General features: G+C 53.5%; 7 protein-coding genes across 7 annotated transcripts; 5 read left to right on the top strand and 2 right to left on the bottom strand.

Moving 5' to 3' along the window:
- The first annotated feature begins 357 nt into the window (after nucleotides 1–357).
- On the top strand, nucleotides 358–1,020 carry P170DRAFT_437796 (uncharacterized protein). Its single transcript, XM_024849447.1, has 2 exons — nucleotides 358–646; nucleotides 715–1,020. The coding sequence occupies exon 2, from the start codon at nucleotides 733–735 to the stop codon at nucleotides 949–951; it is 219 nt and encodes a 72-aa protein (XP_024703386.1). The 5' UTR covers nucleotides 358–646; nucleotides 715–732; the 3' UTR covers nucleotides 952–1,020.
- A 366-nt stretch (nucleotides 1,021–1,386) lies between these two features.
- On the bottom strand, nucleotides 1,387–2,363 carry vip1 (putative actin cytoskeleton protein (VIP1); the record flags this gene model as incomplete). Its single annotated transcript, XM_024844446.1, has 3 exons — nucleotides 1,387–2,062; nucleotides 2,143–2,229; nucleotides 2,281–2,363. The coding sequence occupies 3 exons, from the start codon at nucleotides 2,361–2,363 to the stop codon at nucleotides 1,387–1,389; spliced, it is 846 nt and encodes a 281-aa protein (XP_024703385.1).
- Nucleotides 2,364–2,776: 413 nt separating this feature from the next.
- P170DRAFT_476729 (uncharacterized protein) lies at nucleotides 2,777–3,885 on the bottom strand (the record flags this gene model as incomplete). The annotated part of the gene is made up of 3 exons (XM_024853374.1): nucleotides 2,777–3,487; nucleotides 3,568–3,641; nucleotides 3,708–3,885. The coding sequence occupies 3 exons, from the start codon at nucleotides 3,883–3,885 to the stop codon at nucleotides 2,777–2,779; spliced, it is 963 nt and encodes a 320-aa protein (XP_024703384.1).
- Nucleotides 3,886–4,709: 824 nt separating this feature from the next.
- Nucleotides 4,710–6,386, top strand: P170DRAFT_386308 (arylsulfotransferase family protein). Its single transcript, XM_024845761.1, has 2 exons — nucleotides 4,710–5,477; nucleotides 5,526–6,386. Exons 1-2 carry the CDS (start codon nucleotides 4,719–4,721, stop codon nucleotides 6,210–6,212), a joined length of 1,446 nt encoding a protein of 481 aa, XP_024703383.1. The 5' UTR covers nucleotides 4,710–4,718; the 3' UTR covers nucleotides 6,213–6,386.
- A 145-nt stretch (nucleotides 6,387–6,531) lies between these two features.
- On the top strand, nucleotides 6,532–8,258 carry P170DRAFT_410681 (uncharacterized protein; the record flags this gene model as incomplete). Its single annotated transcript, XM_024846854.1, has 1 exon — nucleotides 6,532–8,258. The coding sequence occupies exon 1, from the start codon at nucleotides 6,654–6,656 to the stop codon at nucleotides 8,256–8,258; it is 1,605 nt and encodes a 534-aa protein (XP_024703382.1). The 5' UTR covers nucleotides 6,532–6,653.
- Nucleotides 8,259–9,082: 824 nt separating this feature from the next.
- On the top strand, nucleotides 9,083–13,758 carry P170DRAFT_510772 (carbamoyl-phosphate synthase (glutamine-hydrolyzing) CPA2). The gene is made up of 3 exons (XM_024854811.1): nucleotides 9,083–9,894; nucleotides 10,110–13,165; nucleotides 13,233–13,758. Exons 1-3 carry the CDS (start codon nucleotides 9,528–9,530, stop codon nucleotides 13,341–13,343), a joined length of 3,534 nt encoding a protein of 1,177 aa, XP_024703381.1. The 5' UTR covers nucleotides 9,083–9,527; the 3' UTR covers nucleotides 13,344–13,758.
- A 117-nt stretch (nucleotides 13,759–13,875) lies between these two features.
- P170DRAFT_510771 (S-adenosylmethionine-dependent methyltransferase) lies at nucleotides 13,876–15,704 on the top strand. Its single transcript, XM_024854810.1, has 3 exons — nucleotides 13,876–14,296; nucleotides 14,355–14,654; nucleotides 14,713–15,704. The coding sequence occupies exons 1-3, from the start codon at nucleotides 14,030–14,032 to the stop codon at nucleotides 15,646–15,648; spliced, it is 1,503 nt and encodes a 500-aa protein (XP_024703380.1). The 5' UTR covers nucleotides 13,876–14,029; the 3' UTR covers nucleotides 15,649–15,704.
- Nucleotides 15,705–15,776: the final 72 nt, after the last annotated feature.

Raw genomic sequence — 15,776 nt, 5'->3', positions numbered from 1 at the left:
TACCAGATTCTGATTCCCCCAATTAATTCTGTGAATGGACCTTTTCCATACTTTCTTCTCTATCCACTTTGTTCATTTCCATGAGACGGGTTCTTTCTGGCGTGGTTGATTCCAGACATTCCTCGCTATCTTATATAGCCATATGCAAAAAAAGGCACAGGGAAGAGAAGCTGATCGAGTGTTGTTGTACATGCTCCACGTGACCACAGCTCCCAATGACGCCATCCATCCAAGCATCGGAAACTCAACAAGTCCACCCAAAGTAGAATGTGGCAGAGCACCTATGCAATCCACGCACAGTAGAATGAACACTAAACGTCAATCTGTCCATCTCTTCCTCCGTCTGGATCCCGGTCAGCGACATTTGTGAACAGGCAGTGGCATCGGCTGGATCTGGCATGTCCGGTTTGGGTGGGTCATGACCGCCAGACGTCATGATGATGACCACCACAAGCAACCTGCGATGGCGACTCCGGCCAGTATTTAACAACTGGCATTCCGCTGGGCTTGACAGTTTAGATTTCATCGATTCTTCCTCCGCATCTCCTTCCTTCCTATATTCCACTCAATCGACCCAGATACAAACGGGTGTTCATATACATCGAAGTATATATATACTTGCTTTCTATCAACCTATATACCTCAGGTCCGCCACCACCACAATCCCACACCCCAACTCAAGCCAACCAAGCCACCACTAACAGTACCAACCAGACCTCCTCTCCCTACAAAATGTCCGCCCCCAACCAAGGCCGCCAGTCGCCCGACCCCGAGCGCCAGACCGGCGCGCAGCAGCAGGAGCCGCCCTCGTCGGGAAACATCACCTCGCAACTGAAGGGCTCGTCGGAGCAGTCGCGCCAGGAGGCGCAGCAGGGCGGCCTGACGAGTAACCCCAAGCATATCCTTGAGGACGTGGAGGCGAAGAAGTTTACTAAGGGACCTGGGAACTGAGGATTTTCTTTTCGATATGATATTTGATACTTATGAATGTGGTTATGTTTATGCGAGGTGGAATGAGAGATGTAAATTAATTTTTTAATTGGATACTGTTTTCACTATGGATTGGTTTATCTATGTATGGGGTTGTAGAAGAACTATGTCGACGTTCGTCAGGGATGATGGAAGAGACTTAATCCTTTCATTCAAATACTCAACGCATATTAGCTTAGCTACCTAATACTAAGAGCAGAGGACTGTCCCACCCAGTAGGAATCGGAATGATAGAAATTAAAAAACATTCAATAATACACGAGATTGATCGTCATTATGCCGACAGAAAGGTAATGGAAAATAAACAACACGCTTTCAGATTGAAAAGACGCTTAACTGAAACACATCGCCAATTGACCCGAATCCCATTGCATTTTGCAGTTCATTTCATTTCATTCATGCCTTCTGGTCCGCAGGAGGGGCAGTGCCCGGGGCCGGAGCCTCACCGGCGGGCAGCGTGGCCGGAGCAGGAGTAGCGGCGGGGACGGGCTCAGGAACATTGCCGGCCTCCGCACTGGCGGGCGCCGGAGCCGCCTCGCTCGATTCACCCTGAGCAGGCTTGCCAGACTTTAGGTCTGCGAGACGGCGCGCCTCGGTGTGGATGTCGCGCACCTGCTTGTCGGTCTGGATGTAGAACTCGTGCAGCTTGCGGCCGGAGGGGGTGCCCAGGGCCTTGGTGAAGTAGGAGTTCAGACCGCGCCAGCCACTGGCGGCCTTGTTGCTGAGCTTGTAGTTCTCGTCGAACCCGCGGGCCTTGTCGGTAGCGTGGTACTTCTGATCAAAGTTGCTCAGGACGGAGGTGAAGCGGTTGGAGAATCCGTGCTTCTTGTCGAGGGCGATGGCCTTCTGAATGGCACCGTCGCTGACCGTGTAGCCATGGGCGAGGTATTCGGCAATGATGCGAGACTTGGGCTTATCCTCCTGCTCGAGGTCGTGGTTGTTTTCATCCTTGGCCTCGGAGGCGGTGGCGCCATGCGATCCGGCAATATCTTCCAGGGTCTGGGCGGCCTGGACGTTGACTGCGGTTGGGCCCAGCTGGGTCTGGTCCAGTAGGAGGGCAGTTTTGGCGGCACTAGAAATTGGCTGGTTAGAAAACATCGCAATCAGGGGTTGGAAGCGGGAAGGTGCGGGGTAGGGGGAATGTCGACTTACCCTTCTTTCTCAAACGTCACCGTGGCGGACTTGGTCGCTTCGGCTTCGCTGGAAACGGGGGTCACCGAGATGTTGGTGATCTTGCCACTGCACAAGGGTCAGTTGCTGATTTGATTGCGAGGGCGAGGATGGCCGTACCAGAAACTGAAGAAGTCCTGGACCTCCTTATCGGAGGTGGTGGACGAGATGCCCGAGACGTGCACAGTGGAGCGCTCCGACATGATGGTAGGTGATGAAGGAGGCGATAGATGATGAGAATCGAGTATTGTTGCAGACAATGGATCGGGGTTGAGATGAATTGAATTGCAGGAGGAAGAAGGAGAACGAGAAGGTATTTATTTGGAGCGGGCCAGAGGAGGGCAGCCACTCATGACGTGGGAGGGGCAGCGCTCAGCCACAGTGGGGCGGCGTCGTCACATGTCGCCAGGCACCCAGGCAGCGATGAATTTGCGGGCAATGCAATTATGCAGTTAATGCAGTTAGTGCAAAGTGGATTATTGGGTTCATTCATCGTCATAATTGTCCATTGCCTGCTACCTGTTCCCGTCCAGAGCCACGAAAGATCCTGCTTTCTAGATTGCAAAAGGGACAAAAAAATAAGAAAAAAAAAAAGAGCAAGAAGAAAAAGAAGCCTTTAAGAATGTTGGTCGTCCCTCGTGTCGGTCAGGGAAGCTTTTCGTAATCCATCGGTAAGCGCAGACGTCCCACTTGCGGTTGAGATCGTCGTCGTCGTCGTCGACTCATTTTCGCGCTGCTTTTTCAAAGTGGACTCGAGCTCGCGCACCCGACGTCGCAATGCGTCATTCTCTCGCCGAATTACTTCGAGCTCCGCCCGTTGGTGTGCAATCTCGTCGGGACGGGAGGCAGTAGAGGTAGTTCGAGATCGCTGCTGCGAGAGAGAGCTACGATGGCCATGTGTGGGTGCGTTGGGGAAATGCGAGGACTGATCAAGGGACTGATAAGGTAAATGTTGCGAGGATGAAGGCGAAAACGAGGACAGGACCCCTTCGGACGGTCGAGACGAGGTCAAAGATGGCTCCCGACTTCGACCCGGTCGCATAGGATCACCCGGGCGTGGGGACGCTAGACCAACCTCCCGCGATGGTGCGATTCCGGCGACACTTCCCGCCCTTGAGCCCTGGACGGCGGGGACGTAAGAAGAGCTGAGACTGGAAGAAGAGCGATGACGCCGAGATGCTGTAGGATGCGCCGTGTTGATGAGGTGAGGGGATGTGTGCAGAGCATCGACCGGATCGTTGAAGCTGGTCGAGGCCGACGACGTTGTAGATGCGACGGAAGCTGTTTGTTGGCGTAAGGAAGATAGCTCTCTGGACAAACGATTGACCTAGAACAAGCAATCAAATGTGGTTAGTGGTCCCGATGGCGAAGAGACGCTGGAGAACCTAGGAGCTGAACTGGGCATACCATTGCTTCCTGCTCTTGCTCCAGCATAGAATGCAGATCTGACGGAGTGAGGGGTTTGGGATGGCGCAAGGGACCTAGACAGGCGTTAGTGCCATCAGAAAATCCGGGAATCATGAATTGTTTGCTATGAGGGTCCATACCCGTCGCTTCCCGGACGGTTTCCTGATCGCTCGGACCGAGCGAAAGAGCCGGAGGGCCCATGGCTTGAGATGGCCGACGGGATGAAGCAGAGGAAGAAGTGGTTGGTTGCGTTGCCGTGGCTGCTCGAGGACGTGTTCGAGGGGAAGAAAGAGGGACGGGACTGATCTCGGGAGGCATGATGGAGATGGTGATGAGGGAAGAAAAGAAGAGGGGGGAGTAGCGAGAGAAGAAGAGAGCGAGAGACAGCGATGAAAAATGAAAGAGAGTTCGCCCCTTGATTGGAGGAATGGATCTAGGGCTTTGGAAACATGCCAATCAGTCCGTCAAATCGGATGCGTCAACGTGACTGGTCGACTGGTGTTTATTTATTTCATCCATCCATCAGAAATTCAGAATAGAGTCCACTTGGCTATGGTGTGTTTGCGGAGATTCCTGCTGCGTCATCGAAGGATTATCACTGGCCGATCATCATCTCCATCAGGCCGCAGAATACTGAAACGTCTTTGGATCATTCGTCATAGTCGATGAGCCACAAAGGACGCGCTAATCTATGGAACCGTAGCTCTGGATGACTTATCAGCTCAGGCACCGACTGATAGGCCGACTGATTGCTTCGAGCTGCCTTATGTTCGAACTACTCCGTACTACTTACGGAGTACTGCTCGCACCGGTCGAAATCAATGTGGTCTTCTGATCCAATTGCCACTCCACACTCAGCTGAACATTCGTACGGCTTGCATCCGATGCAAGGGACGACTGAATCTTTGCACCCTGAAACCTCAACTCGGTTCCACGCCGAGACTTGGGATAAGGCAAGGAGCCAGGCAACAAAATGAGCACAAGGACTTTGGTTTGCACTCAAGTAGCGTGGCGGATCCTCTCGGGCGCCGGTGGGGTTTTGCGAACTGCAATGCAATAGTTCTTATTTTTATCCTTTCAATATCTCTGCTACATTGCATATTCAATAAACGATGGTGCAACATCACTGCGCGTCGATCTGCGGCGTCTTGATGCTGTCTCTCGGAGCTTTGGCTGCAGATAATTGGCCTTACCAAACATTCACCACTGCTCCGTGGCGAGTCCCCCAGCTGAATATCAACGAAACGGGAGATGTGGGCCAGGGATACATTTTTCTTGCCCTACAGGGCGAGCAGGCCTCGTCCGTTGGCCCTACCATCTATGACGGCAATGGCGATTTGGTCTATCAGGGGTCGCATGCCAATGCGAGAGGTTTCAGGGTGCAGAATGTAGCAGGTCAGGACATGATCACATTCTGGTCTGGCCAGTATGTCGACCCGGGATACGGCTATGGTACTGTTCATGTCCTGGACAATGCCTACAACGAGTTATACACCATTACTCTGAAGGACAACTACATCACGCCCGATGGCCAAACCAAGCTTTCCTATCTAGACGCCCATGAGCACCACGTAACGGCCCGGGATACTATTCTTGTTCCTGTCATTAACGTCACTGAACATGACCTCAGTGCCGTTGGAGGACAGCCTGGTCACTATGTGGCTGGTTGTCTTTTCTATGAGATCGAGGTGAAGTCCAATGACATTTTGTACTCATGGAATGCCCTTGACCACATTCCTATCGAATTGTCGGAGGTAGATCTTACCGGCACAGGCACTCGCGAACTGCCGTTTGATCCCTACCAACTCAACGCAATTGCTCCGACAGCGCATGGCTTTTTAGTGTCTCTGCGAGGATTCTCCTCTGTCTTTTATCTCAACAGGGATGGTTCGGTCCGGTGGCAACTTTCTGTATGTTTTCCACCCCATGTAATGGACCAAATACTTACTTTACTGTAGGGCATCAATGGTGGTGACTTTGAACTCGACGAGGTCAGTTTCTCGTGGCAGCACAACACACGCGTGTATGACGAAACCGATGAAAGCTTGACACTTAGTTTGCTCAGCAATGCAAACAACGACCATGAAAGTAATGGCGAGAGTATTGCAATGATCCTACACGTCGATCTTATCAATCGCAAAGTTTCGACCATCCGTGAAGTGTCTGACCCGAATGACCCGATCCATTCCAAAAATGGGGGAAGTCTCCAACTTCTAGATCCAGCCACATCGCAGTCTCGTCTCTTTGTTGGTTATGGCGATGTTCCCGAGTTGAAAGAGTATGGTAGTGATGGCAAGGTTGTTTTCTCCGTTCAATTTGGTCATCCCGGCCATATTGGATCTTCCAGCGCCTCCAAGTCCCGATGGAGGGCCACGCCGTTTTGGAAACCGACAGGGGTAGCCAAGAAAATATCGGATTTTGCTTCCGATGTATACATGAGCTGGAACGGGGCAACGGAGTATGATAACTGGGCCATTTACTCTGTTCCATCGCAGGACTCCGACGAGACCACTTTCCTCACATCGCAGAGGCGGGATGGCTTTGAGACGAGAATCAGCATTCGTGTTACAGATTTCTCGTACATTCGAGTGGCGGCCAGACAGGGACAAGTATCGCTTGGTATTTCGGATGCTATCGAGCTGTGAGATTAGATTGTGAGTCAAGTAATACTTGATTGGAACGTTATTGACGACTAAGAACACATGTGATGAGTTAAGATGGAATGAACTTATGGCCGGAAGAATGATATTAGACCAATGCAGCTTCAAGACACAATGCAATGACAATAGTTCGAGACCTTGGTACTCCGTAGATCGATCCGATAGATGGATGCCTCAAAACATTTGGTCCTCCCCCAAGGCCGCAGGCCGAAATACGGCGAGGCCCAGTCATGTGACAGGCAGCAAAACAAACAAACAACCGCCCAAAGATCCGGGGTAAATTCCAGGGAGCGTCATTGGCAATCAACACCCTCGTCTCTCCATTCTTGCATTCACCCCGTTGTTTCAGATCCCGAGAATGCTGACATCAGACAATTAGAGCCTTCTAGTGTATATCTAACGTCCACTATAACCAGACCTGCCTCAATGGCCCACTTAAATGGCCATGACCCTGCCCACCTTGACCTTCCGCCTTTTGCCAAACCGCTGGCTCCCTACATCAAGAGCCGCCAGGAAGCTCTCCGCATCCGACAAGCTCTGACCGTCCATCTCCGCTCGCACATCGTTTTCGCCGAAGACAATCCTGACCATCCGGATCTGCATGCCCAATCCCATCTGTCCCTCTGCGCGCCGCAGGATGCCGTTGTCGACGTGAAGCGGATCCCGTCGGAGTTTACGGGCTTGAGGAGGGAATACCTGCAGGCACTAAAAGCAAACATCGAGGCAAAGAAAGCATACCAATCGATATCGGAAGCGTCGCAGAACCCTCCCGCCGAGACGACTCCTTCGGATCCCACGTCCGATCTACAAGCTTACTTGCGGCTGCTGCGCGATCGTCGCAAACATGCGAAATTGCAGGTCTTTCAGCATTATCTGCATCAACTGAAGACGCGAGACATTCCTACCCCCGAAGAGTTTGAGAGCAACGAAAATCGAAGCCAACACCTTTTGGCAGCCGAGGAACTGGGAGAGGGCCAACCCAATAAGTCCGAAGCAGGGGATGGCCTTGAGGAGTTAGTACATAAATTGGAAAGGGCCGTGATCCGAGCAAAGGCTCAATTGGATCGAGAGAAGATGCTGCTAGAGCAATTGAAGGCCGAACAGGGAATGCAGGGGGAAATCCCACCGGCCGCAAAATTTGTGGCTCTACAAAGAACACGGGACGAACTGGTGCAATGGGTGGAGGAGAAGCTGGTGAGCGTTGGGAGCGGTGATGACGGTCCCATACGGGAACCGCCGGTCGAGGAGATCGAGGAGTCTGCAGTTTTGCTCGAGGAGCAAAAAGCTCAGATTGCAGAGCAGTACGGTGCATATGTGGAAGCGCGTAAACGCCTTCTAGATGCGGCATCCAGGGCTTGCCAGCCGATCGCAAATGCGACTCCCAATCCTCCCGAACGTGCCGTGGAACCCCCTCAATCTCCAAATGAAGAGACGCCGTCCTTAGATCCAGTGAACGTACTGTCATTCGCGAATGACATTCTCCTCCCACTTTCGAAAAGTCAGCGCGCGCTGGCCACGCAAAAATTCTACTTGGCGGGATTGCTCTCCAAAGAAAAGACTACGACCCTTCGCATGCTGAATCGCTTACGCGACGAGAGTCATCTCCTTCCCGAATACCCCATCCTCGCCCGACAACCACGCTTCAAAAATGCGGCATCGGCCCTCAATTCTCGACATGCCGCACCGCCCAGCGAGCCGACAAAAACGGACGAGCTCGTTGCTTTGGCCGAGGCGTGGGCCTTTGCTTCCGAGGCCGCCGGGACGAACGAACGGGAGTACGTGGAACACAAGGTAGAAGAGGGCAGCGAGGCAGCCGAAGATGCGCAACAGGTGCTGCGGGAAGTGTACGGGATCATGAAGCAAGATCTCGACGAGACGCTACGGGAGTGCCAAGACGAGGAGCCTGAGGACGACATCTGGGCGCAGGAGGCCCAGACAACGCGGTCACGCGGACGAATGACTCGGAGCGAAGGGCGTCCGAAAGGGCCGTGGGCGGGATTGAATGGCCGGGTGGGTTTGACAGACCGATAAAGTTCCTCGCCAGTTAATCTATAAATCTGCGCAGGAATGGCAAGGGCCATTGTCCTGCAGCAAATAAAGTTCTGTGATGTCGTCAAGGCAAGGGCAAAGCAGTCAGCAAGCCAAAATACCGTCCAACGTGGGGATTCCGAAAGCCGGTGGTCCCGTGGGCTAAAGACCATTAGCGCGGTAGCGAGGCACAAACGCAGCGGGGGCGCACTGCATCTGAAGAGTAATTGATCTACCGATTGCCTCTAGTCAGAAAATTTTTCTTGCTAGGTTTAGCGACTATTGACTGGGTCTCGCGAAGAGATTATGAGTCAACGGGGAGTTCAATTGCTTTCCCTGTTCCGACCTGGAGCATCACTGACAGCATTGCGCCTCCACCGTCTCCGATCATAGCTATGGAGCATCTACTCCGTCGTAGTATACATCCGGCGGGTTAGTTGCTAGTACGACGGAGCAGGTCGAATGGAATTACTCATTAGTGATCTGTATTGTTATCATTACTTACCCGCGATCCACCCGCTACGCCCGGCCCGGCTTAGCGTCCCGGCGGCTGTGGTGTCTGTGGCTGGCCGTAGTGACCGTATATCCTGCGTCTCTCGCGGATTGGCGGGAGACCAAGGCGGTGTGCGCTTGTCGTTGCCAAACCACGCATGACGGGCCAATCAGACTGCAGGCCGGGACGAAAAAGGACAAAAAGAAAAAAAAAAAAGAAAAAAAAAAAAAAAAAAAAAAGACGCTCCGCACACCGGAGCTCTTATCGGCGCCAGACACATTGGGGAGTTCCTGGGAGACTTTGGTCAGTTCTTGACTATCCCGATTTTCTGGTCCTTCCTCTGGCCGTGCATTGACTCATCCGCTGCCCACGCCTTTTCTCCGTCGCTATTTCTTCTGCCTCGGATTTCTTCCTTTCTTTTTCCTATTCCTATTCTTATTCCCTCATCCCTTCCCTTCTGGCCACGCCGTCTCCCTCTTCCCTCCTCCCCCCCCCCTTACTTCCCTCCGACTGGTACGCCAGATCCCAATCCTCTTTTTCCCTCCTCAAGGTGCCTCCCCATACCTGACCTTATTCTCTGGGCGTGTGGCATAAATAGCGGGACAGAAGGGAATTGGTCAACCGTCGTCATCAATTTGATTTGATTCAAAAGACAGGCGGGCCCTTTTTTCCCCTGGTAATCCCCAGAAGAAGAAAAAAAAAAGACAATTGTCCATTGAGTCAATTGATTCTCTAATCCCTCTTTCTTAAATTCTTCTTTTCCAGCGGCGCAGTGCGCAATGGTTCTCGCCGCTCGTTGCGGACAGGCGACGTCCGCCCTCCTGCGTCAGCGCTGTGCGGTCGAGTCTCGTCGCTCCGCTCTCCCTGCGCTGCGCTCCTTCACTTCTCAGACGACCGCTGCCCGTACGACGGCATCGAGTCTGCGATTGCAGCAGAAGACCTCCGCGCCTTCGCCATGGCGTTCGCAGCAGCTGCGCTCCTTCTCGAGTGCCCTGCGCCGGTTGGCCGAGTCCGCTCCCGCTGCGGACAGCTACATGAACAGCGACATCTTCAAGACTGAGCCTAATCTCGTCGATGTCAAGAAGGTCCTGGTCATCGGTAGTGGGGGTCTGAGCATTGGACAGGCCGGAGAGTTCGATTATTCCGGTAGGTTGATTTATGAGTCACATATCCCCTCTGATCCACCAGCCCGCGCTTTTCCTTCCCCGAGCTTTTGGCTCCGGTAATCGCTGGAGAGTCCGGGATTCGAGTAAAAGCGGAACCCCCAAAAAAAAGTGTCTGGGCAAAAAATATTGAATAATTAAGCATTGGGTTGTATTTGAATCGGAATGCTAATTATTTCTCTTTTCCCAACATTGCAGGCTCCCAGGCTCTGAAGGCGCTCAAGGAGGCTGGTGTTCAGTCCGTCCTGATCAACCCGAACATCGCAACCATCCAGACCGATCATAAGCTTGCGGACGAAGTTTACTATCTCCCCGTGACGCCCGAATATGTGACCTACGTTATTGAGCGGGAACGCCCCGACGGTATCTTCCTCTCTTTCGGTGGACAAACCGCCCTGAACTTGGGTGTGCAGATGAACCGCATGGGTACCTTCGAGCAGTACGGTGTCAAGGTTCTTGGAACCAGCGTCCGGACCCTGGAGACTAGTGAGGATCGTGACCTGTTCTCGAAGGCCTTGAACGAGATCAACATCCCCATCGCTGAGTCTATCGCTGTCAGCACCATCGATGAGGCCCTGCAGGCTGCCGAGCAAGTCGGGTACCCCATCATCGTTCGTTCCGCCTATGCTCTGGGTGGACTGGGTTCCGGCTTCGCCAACGACCCCGAGGAACTGCGCAACTTGGTCTCTCGCTCGTTGACTCTGTCTCCCCAGGTGCTCGTGGAGAAGTCGCTCAAGGGCTGGAAGGAGGTCGAATACGAGGTGGTCCGGGATGCCAACAACAACTGTATCACCGTCTGCAACATGGAGAACTTCGACCCCCTGGGTATTCACACTGGTGACAGTATCGTTGTTGCTCCCAGTCAGACTCTGTCCGACGAGGAGTACCACATGCTCCGTACCGCCGCCATCAAGATCGTCCGCCACTTGGGTGTCGTTGGTGAATGTAACGTGCAGTACGCCCTGCAGCCCGATGGTCTCGACTACCGTGTCATTGAGGTCAACGCCCGTCTCTCTCGTTCTTCCGCTCTGGCCTCCAAGGCGACTGGATACCCTCTTGCGTACACCGCTGCCAAGATTGGTCTGGGACACACTCTTCCCGAGCTTCCCAATGCCGTGACCAAGACCACCACTGCCAACTTTGAGCCCAGTCTGGATTACATTGTCACCAAGATCCCCCGGTGGGATCTGAGCAAGTTCCAGCACGTCAACCGGGACATCGGCAGTTCCATGAAGTCTGTCGGTGAAGTTATGGCTATCGGTCGTACCTTCGAGGAATCGTTCCAGAAGGCCATCCGCCAGGTCGACCCCCGATTCCTGGGTTTCCAGGGCGACTCGTTCGAGAACCTGGATGACGTCCTGAAGAACCCCACCGACCGCCGTTGGTTGGCCGTTGGCCAGGCCATGATCCACGAGAACTACTCCGTGGACAAGGTTCACGAGCTGACCAAGATCGACAAGTGGTTCCTCTACAAGCTCCAGAACATCGTGGACTGCCACCATGAGCTCAAGGACATCGGCAGCCTCTTCGGCGTTCAGGAAGAGCTGATGCTGAAGTCGAAGAAGCTCGGCTTCTCTGATAAGCAGATTGCTCTTCTCGTTGGCGCGACTGAGGACGACGTCCGCGCCCGCAGAAAGAGCTTCGGTATCCGCCCTTGGGTGAAGAAGATTGACACCCTGGCCGCCGAGTTCCCTGCCGACACCAACTACCTCTACACCACCTACAACGCCACCTCCCACGATGTTACCTTCGATGACCATGGAACGATCATCCTGGGTAGCGGTGTCTACCGTATTGGAAGCTCGGTCGAGTTCGATTGGTGTGCGGTCAACGCCACTCTTTCCCTCCGCAACATGGGCAAGAAGACCGTCATGATCAACTACAACCCCGAGACCTACTCCACCGACTTCGATACCGCTGACAAGCTCTACTTCGAGGAGCTCAGCTACGAGCGTGTCATGGATATCTACGAGCTCGAGAGCGCCAGCGGTGTTGTCGTCTCTGTCGGTGGTCAGCTTCCTCAGAACATTGCCCTTCGTCTGCAAGAGACCGGCGGCGCCCACGTGCTTGGTACCAACCCCAAGGACATCGACAACGCCGAGGACCGTCACAAGTTCTCCCAGATCCTGGACAGCATCGGCGTTGACCAGCCTGCTTGGAAGGAGCTTACCTCCGTCTCCGAGGCCGAGCGTTTCGCCGAGTCCGTCGGTTACCCCGTTCTGGTTCGTCCCAGTTACGTCCTGTCTGGTGCGGCCATGAACGTCATCTACAGCCACGACGAGCTCAAGGAGAAGCTGCTCAACGCTGCCGCCGTCTCCCCCGACCACCCCGTTGTCATCACCAAGTTCATCGAGGGCGCTCAGGAGATTGACGTCGATGCTGTGGCCTCGAACGGTGAGCTTCTGCTCCATGCCGTCAGTGAGCACGTCGAGCCCGCCGGTGTGCACTCCGGTGACGCTACCCTTGTTCTCCCTCCCGCCTCTCTCGAGCAGCCTATCATGGACCGAGTTAAGGAGATCGCCGAGAAGGTTGCCAAGGCCTGGAACATCACCGGTCCTTTCAACATGCAGATCATCAAGGCCGACCAGGAGGGTGCCGCCCCCGAGCTGAAGGTCATCGAGTGCAACCTCCGTGCCTCCCGCTCGTTCCCCTTCGTCTCCAAGGTTCTGGGTACCAACTTCATTGACGCTGCCACCAAGGCTCTTGTCGGACGTGATGTCCCCGAGCCCGTGGATCTCATGAAGACCAAGCGTGACTACCTCGCAACCAAGGTTCCCCAGTTCAGTTGGACCCGTCTGGCCGGTGCCGACCCCTTCCTTGGTGTGGAAATGGCTAGCACTGGTGAAATTGCCTGCTTCGGTAAGGACGTTGTGGAGGCCTACTGGGCTTCTCTGCAGTCCACCATGAACTTCCGCGTGCCCGAGCCTGGCGAGGGTATCCTGCTTGGTGGTGACATCAACAACGCTGCCCTGGCCCAGATTGTCGATTACCTGAACCCTCTGGGCTACAAGTTCTTCGCTGCCAGCCCCGAAGTCAAGGATCACATCGAATCCGCCTCCAAGGACAACGTCTCCGTGCAGGTGATTGAGTTCCCCAAGAAGGACAAGCGAGCTCTCCGTGAGGTCTTCCAGAAGTACGACATCCGTGGCGCGTTCAACCTTGCTAAGAGCCGGGGCAAGACCCTGCTCGACGAGGACTACGTCATGAGACGTAACGCTGTCGACTTCGGTGTGCCTCTCTTCATGGAAACCAAGGTACGTCTTTTCTTCCCGTCTTCTCTATCATGTTTCGTGTAATCAGGTACTAACTCAAGTCTTCCAGACCGCTCTTCTCTTTGCTCAGGCCATGAGCGAGAAGCTGCCCCGTGCCGAGGGCATCCCCTCCGAAGTCCGCAGCTGGTCTGACTTCGCCGGTGGCAAGCAGGCGTTGTAAACGAAAAGTCCGCCCTCCCAAAAGGAAAAAAGTTTGTTTCTTTTGATTCTTTATAGATATAATCGTCCGGTGTTGCATTGGTTCTTTTTGGCTTTCCTGGCACCCAAAAAGCCGCCTTGTTTGGCGTCGCGGATAAGGCACCTAGGTTGATAGACTTGTTACTTTCGCCCTGGTATCCGGGCTTCCTGCTTCGCCTTTTTTCCAGGCGATAAGTGGACCATGGGCCAGGGGCTCTGGTGGTAATTTTCTTTCGTGCTGTGTTTGTGATTATCCCTTTTTCACGGTCTTATTTTTTTGTCAATTTCATTTCTAGTAGGCAGGCTATGTGCTTGAGCGTGGAAAAGAATCCTTAGTTGGTTTTTATTTATGATGTTTATGTATAGTATTACTCCATTGATTTGAATTCAAATCTCACCTCTCTTAGACTTCACTCAGTGTCTTGTAGGTCTTGAACATCCATCAAAATATTCGGGAATTCCACCAGGTGATGACTAAGCACGTGACGGTCCATCGATTCTTCGCATGAGCAACACTTTCTGATCTCTACACTTTCAGTGGTGCACTCGGGCCTCCCGATTGATATCGTCTGGCTCAAATACAACTGCAGTACGAGCTGGATTGGTCTATTTGCTCTCTTCAGGGCCTAATTGACGCCTTTTGAATGCATACATGAATCAGACTCCATCATGTCACTTACGACCGAATTTCCTTCTATATCGACCAAGGCCAACCCTGGGCAGGCACCGGGAGGGCTAGGGAAAGGACTCTTTGCATCCGCTAGCTTGAAAACCGGAGATGACGTCCTAACCATCCAAACCCCCTTTGTGGCGGTTTTAGAGAAGCCAAGGCTGGATGATACATGCTCGGGATGCTTTGGCAAGAGGCAATTGGGGAATGTGGATGCGGCTTTGAAGGCGTGTACTAAATGTCAGGTGGTAAAGTATTGTGATAGGGTTAGTTAGTCTCTGATTCTTGAGATACCGTGTTCCACTAACATACTTAACCCCTCAGATATGTCAATCCAAGGACTGGAAAGCCGGTCATTCGCTGGAGTGCCCCGTTTATCAGAAGCTGAGGCCTCGCGTCCTACCCATCAATGCCAGGGCTGTCCTGCGCATAGTTTTGCGCAGTCAGCGTCAGAAATGTACTCCCCAGGAGCTAGATCTCTTTCTCCAATTAGAAACCCACGTTCAGGATATTGAGCGTGAGAATCCAGCTCAGCTTGAACGCATCGGGCTCTCGTCGAAGGCAGTCAAGGTCTATTCTGAGACCGATGTGAAGGAGGAAACGATATCGGCATTCGGGGCCAGGGTGAGCGGTTCTTTGAAGGATTAGGAAAATTTAGCAGAGTACTGATTGCCTTCGTCAGCTTGATTTGAATTCCTTCAACATGACGAATCCGTCATACGACCGCATCGGTCTCTACTTACACCCTTTTGCCGCCCTGATCAACCACTCCTGCGACTACAACTCCGTCGTCGGGTTCGATGGCGACCAACTCTTCGTCAAAGCCATCCGGCCCATCCAGAAAGACGAGCAGATCTTCATCTCATACATCGACACCACGAACCCCTACCAGCTCCGTCGCACCGAGCTACGCGAGAGATACTACTTCGACTGCCAGTGTTCCAAATGCGAACAGGGCCCCGACGGACCGGCCGATAAGTTCCCCAACACATCATCGCCACCGGACCCCTCCGTCCTGGAAACAGTGGGCAAACAAGCCCGCGAGGCCCTCGAAGCCGCTTCCACCGTGGACATTGAATCGCCTGAATTCATCGCCCAGCTGGAATCAGCGATGCGCGCGCTGCGCCAGACCTCCCCGCCCTGGCCCATCACTCGACAGCCCTACCTCTCCCTCCGCGACCAACTCATCACCTCCCTCCTCTCCGCTGGGGATTTCAACACGGCCTTCGTCCAGTGCGCGATCCGCTACCTTCGCGTCGACCCCGTCGTCTACCCCCATGCCGCGCACCCTCTGCGCTGTCTGCATGCCTGGGCGCTCGCGAAGCTCGCGATCCACCTATCGCAGGGGATGGAGGAGTCGTCTGGGGACGCGATTCGGCTGGAGACGTTTGAGTTGAACTTCAGTCTTGTTATTTGGTCTGTGCTCAGTGATCTGGTCAACAGGGAGGCGGAGTGCTGCACCGTGCCGAGTTTCAAGGGTATAGTGAAGGGGGCTTTTGCCGAGGTGCATAGGGAGTTTCTAGTTAATGGGTTGGATCCGAGGACTATGGGTGCGGAGATCAAGAGGGAGTGGGAAAAGATGGAAAGGTTGGTGGATTTGGCGGTTGGGCGTGAGTAGCTCGGTGCTATTGAGGTGTGTGGAGTATATAAAATAAAGATGTCATGGCGTGCTAGTAGTATGTCGTCCAAAAACTGCTATCAAGTCCAAGCATTGAAAGCCTACAAGTGCTCTACGCACCATTCTAC

This window comes from Aspergillus steynii (assembly GCF_002849105.1).
Source record: "Aspergillus steynii IBT 23096 chromosome Unknown P170scaffold_5, whole genome shotgun sequence".
Classification (NCBI taxonomy): Eukaryota; Fungi; Ascomycota; class Eurotiomycetes; order Eurotiales; family Aspergillaceae; genus Aspergillus; species Aspergillus steynii.
The sequence above is the reverse complement of the archived record's forward strand: the minus strand, read 5'-3'. Positions and strand labels throughout refer to the sequence as shown.

What these genes read in the sequence shown, in the direction of transcription:
- P170DRAFT_437796 (XM_024849447.1), top strand. Translation starts at nt 733, where the DNA reads ATGTCCGCCCCCAACCAAGGCCGCCAGTCGCCCGACCCCGAGCGCCAG.
- P170DRAFT_510771 (XM_024854810.1), top strand. Translation starts at nt 14,030, where the DNA reads ATGTCACTTACGACCGAATTTCCTTCTATATCGACCAAGGCCAACCCT. An exon ending in TGGTAAAGTATTGTGATAGG is followed by an intron (nt 14,297 to 14,354) that starts GTTAGTTAGTCT and finishes TTAACCCCTCAG; the next exon opens with ATATGTCAATCCAAGGACTG. An exon ending in TATCGGCATTCGGGGCCAGG is followed by an intron (nt 14,655 to 14,712) that starts GTGAGCGGTTCT and finishes TGCCTTCGTCAG; the next exon opens with CTTGATTTGAATTCCTTCAA.
- P170DRAFT_510772 (XM_024854811.1), top strand. Translation starts at nt 9,528, where the DNA reads ATGGTTCTCGCCGCTCGTTGCGGACAGGCGACGTCCGCCCTCCTGCGT. An exon ending in CGGAGAGTTCGATTATTCCG is followed by an intron (nt 9,895 to 10,109) that starts GTAGGTTGATTT and finishes CCAACATTGCAG; the next exon opens with GCTCCCAGGCTCTGAAGGCG. An exon ending in CTCTCTTCATGGAAACCAAG is followed by an intron (nt 13,166 to 13,232) that starts GTACGTCTTTTC and finishes CAAGTCTTCCAG; the next exon opens with ACCGCTCTTCTCTTTGCTCA.
- P170DRAFT_386308 (XM_024845761.1), top strand. Translation starts at nt 4,719, where the DNA reads ATGCTGTCTCTCGGAGCTTTGGCTGCAGATAATTGGCCTTACCAAACA. An exon ending in CGGTCCGGTGGCAACTTTCT is followed by an intron (nt 5,478 to 5,525) that starts GTATGTTTTCCA and finishes ACTTTACTGTAG; the next exon opens with GGCATCAATGGTGGTGACTT.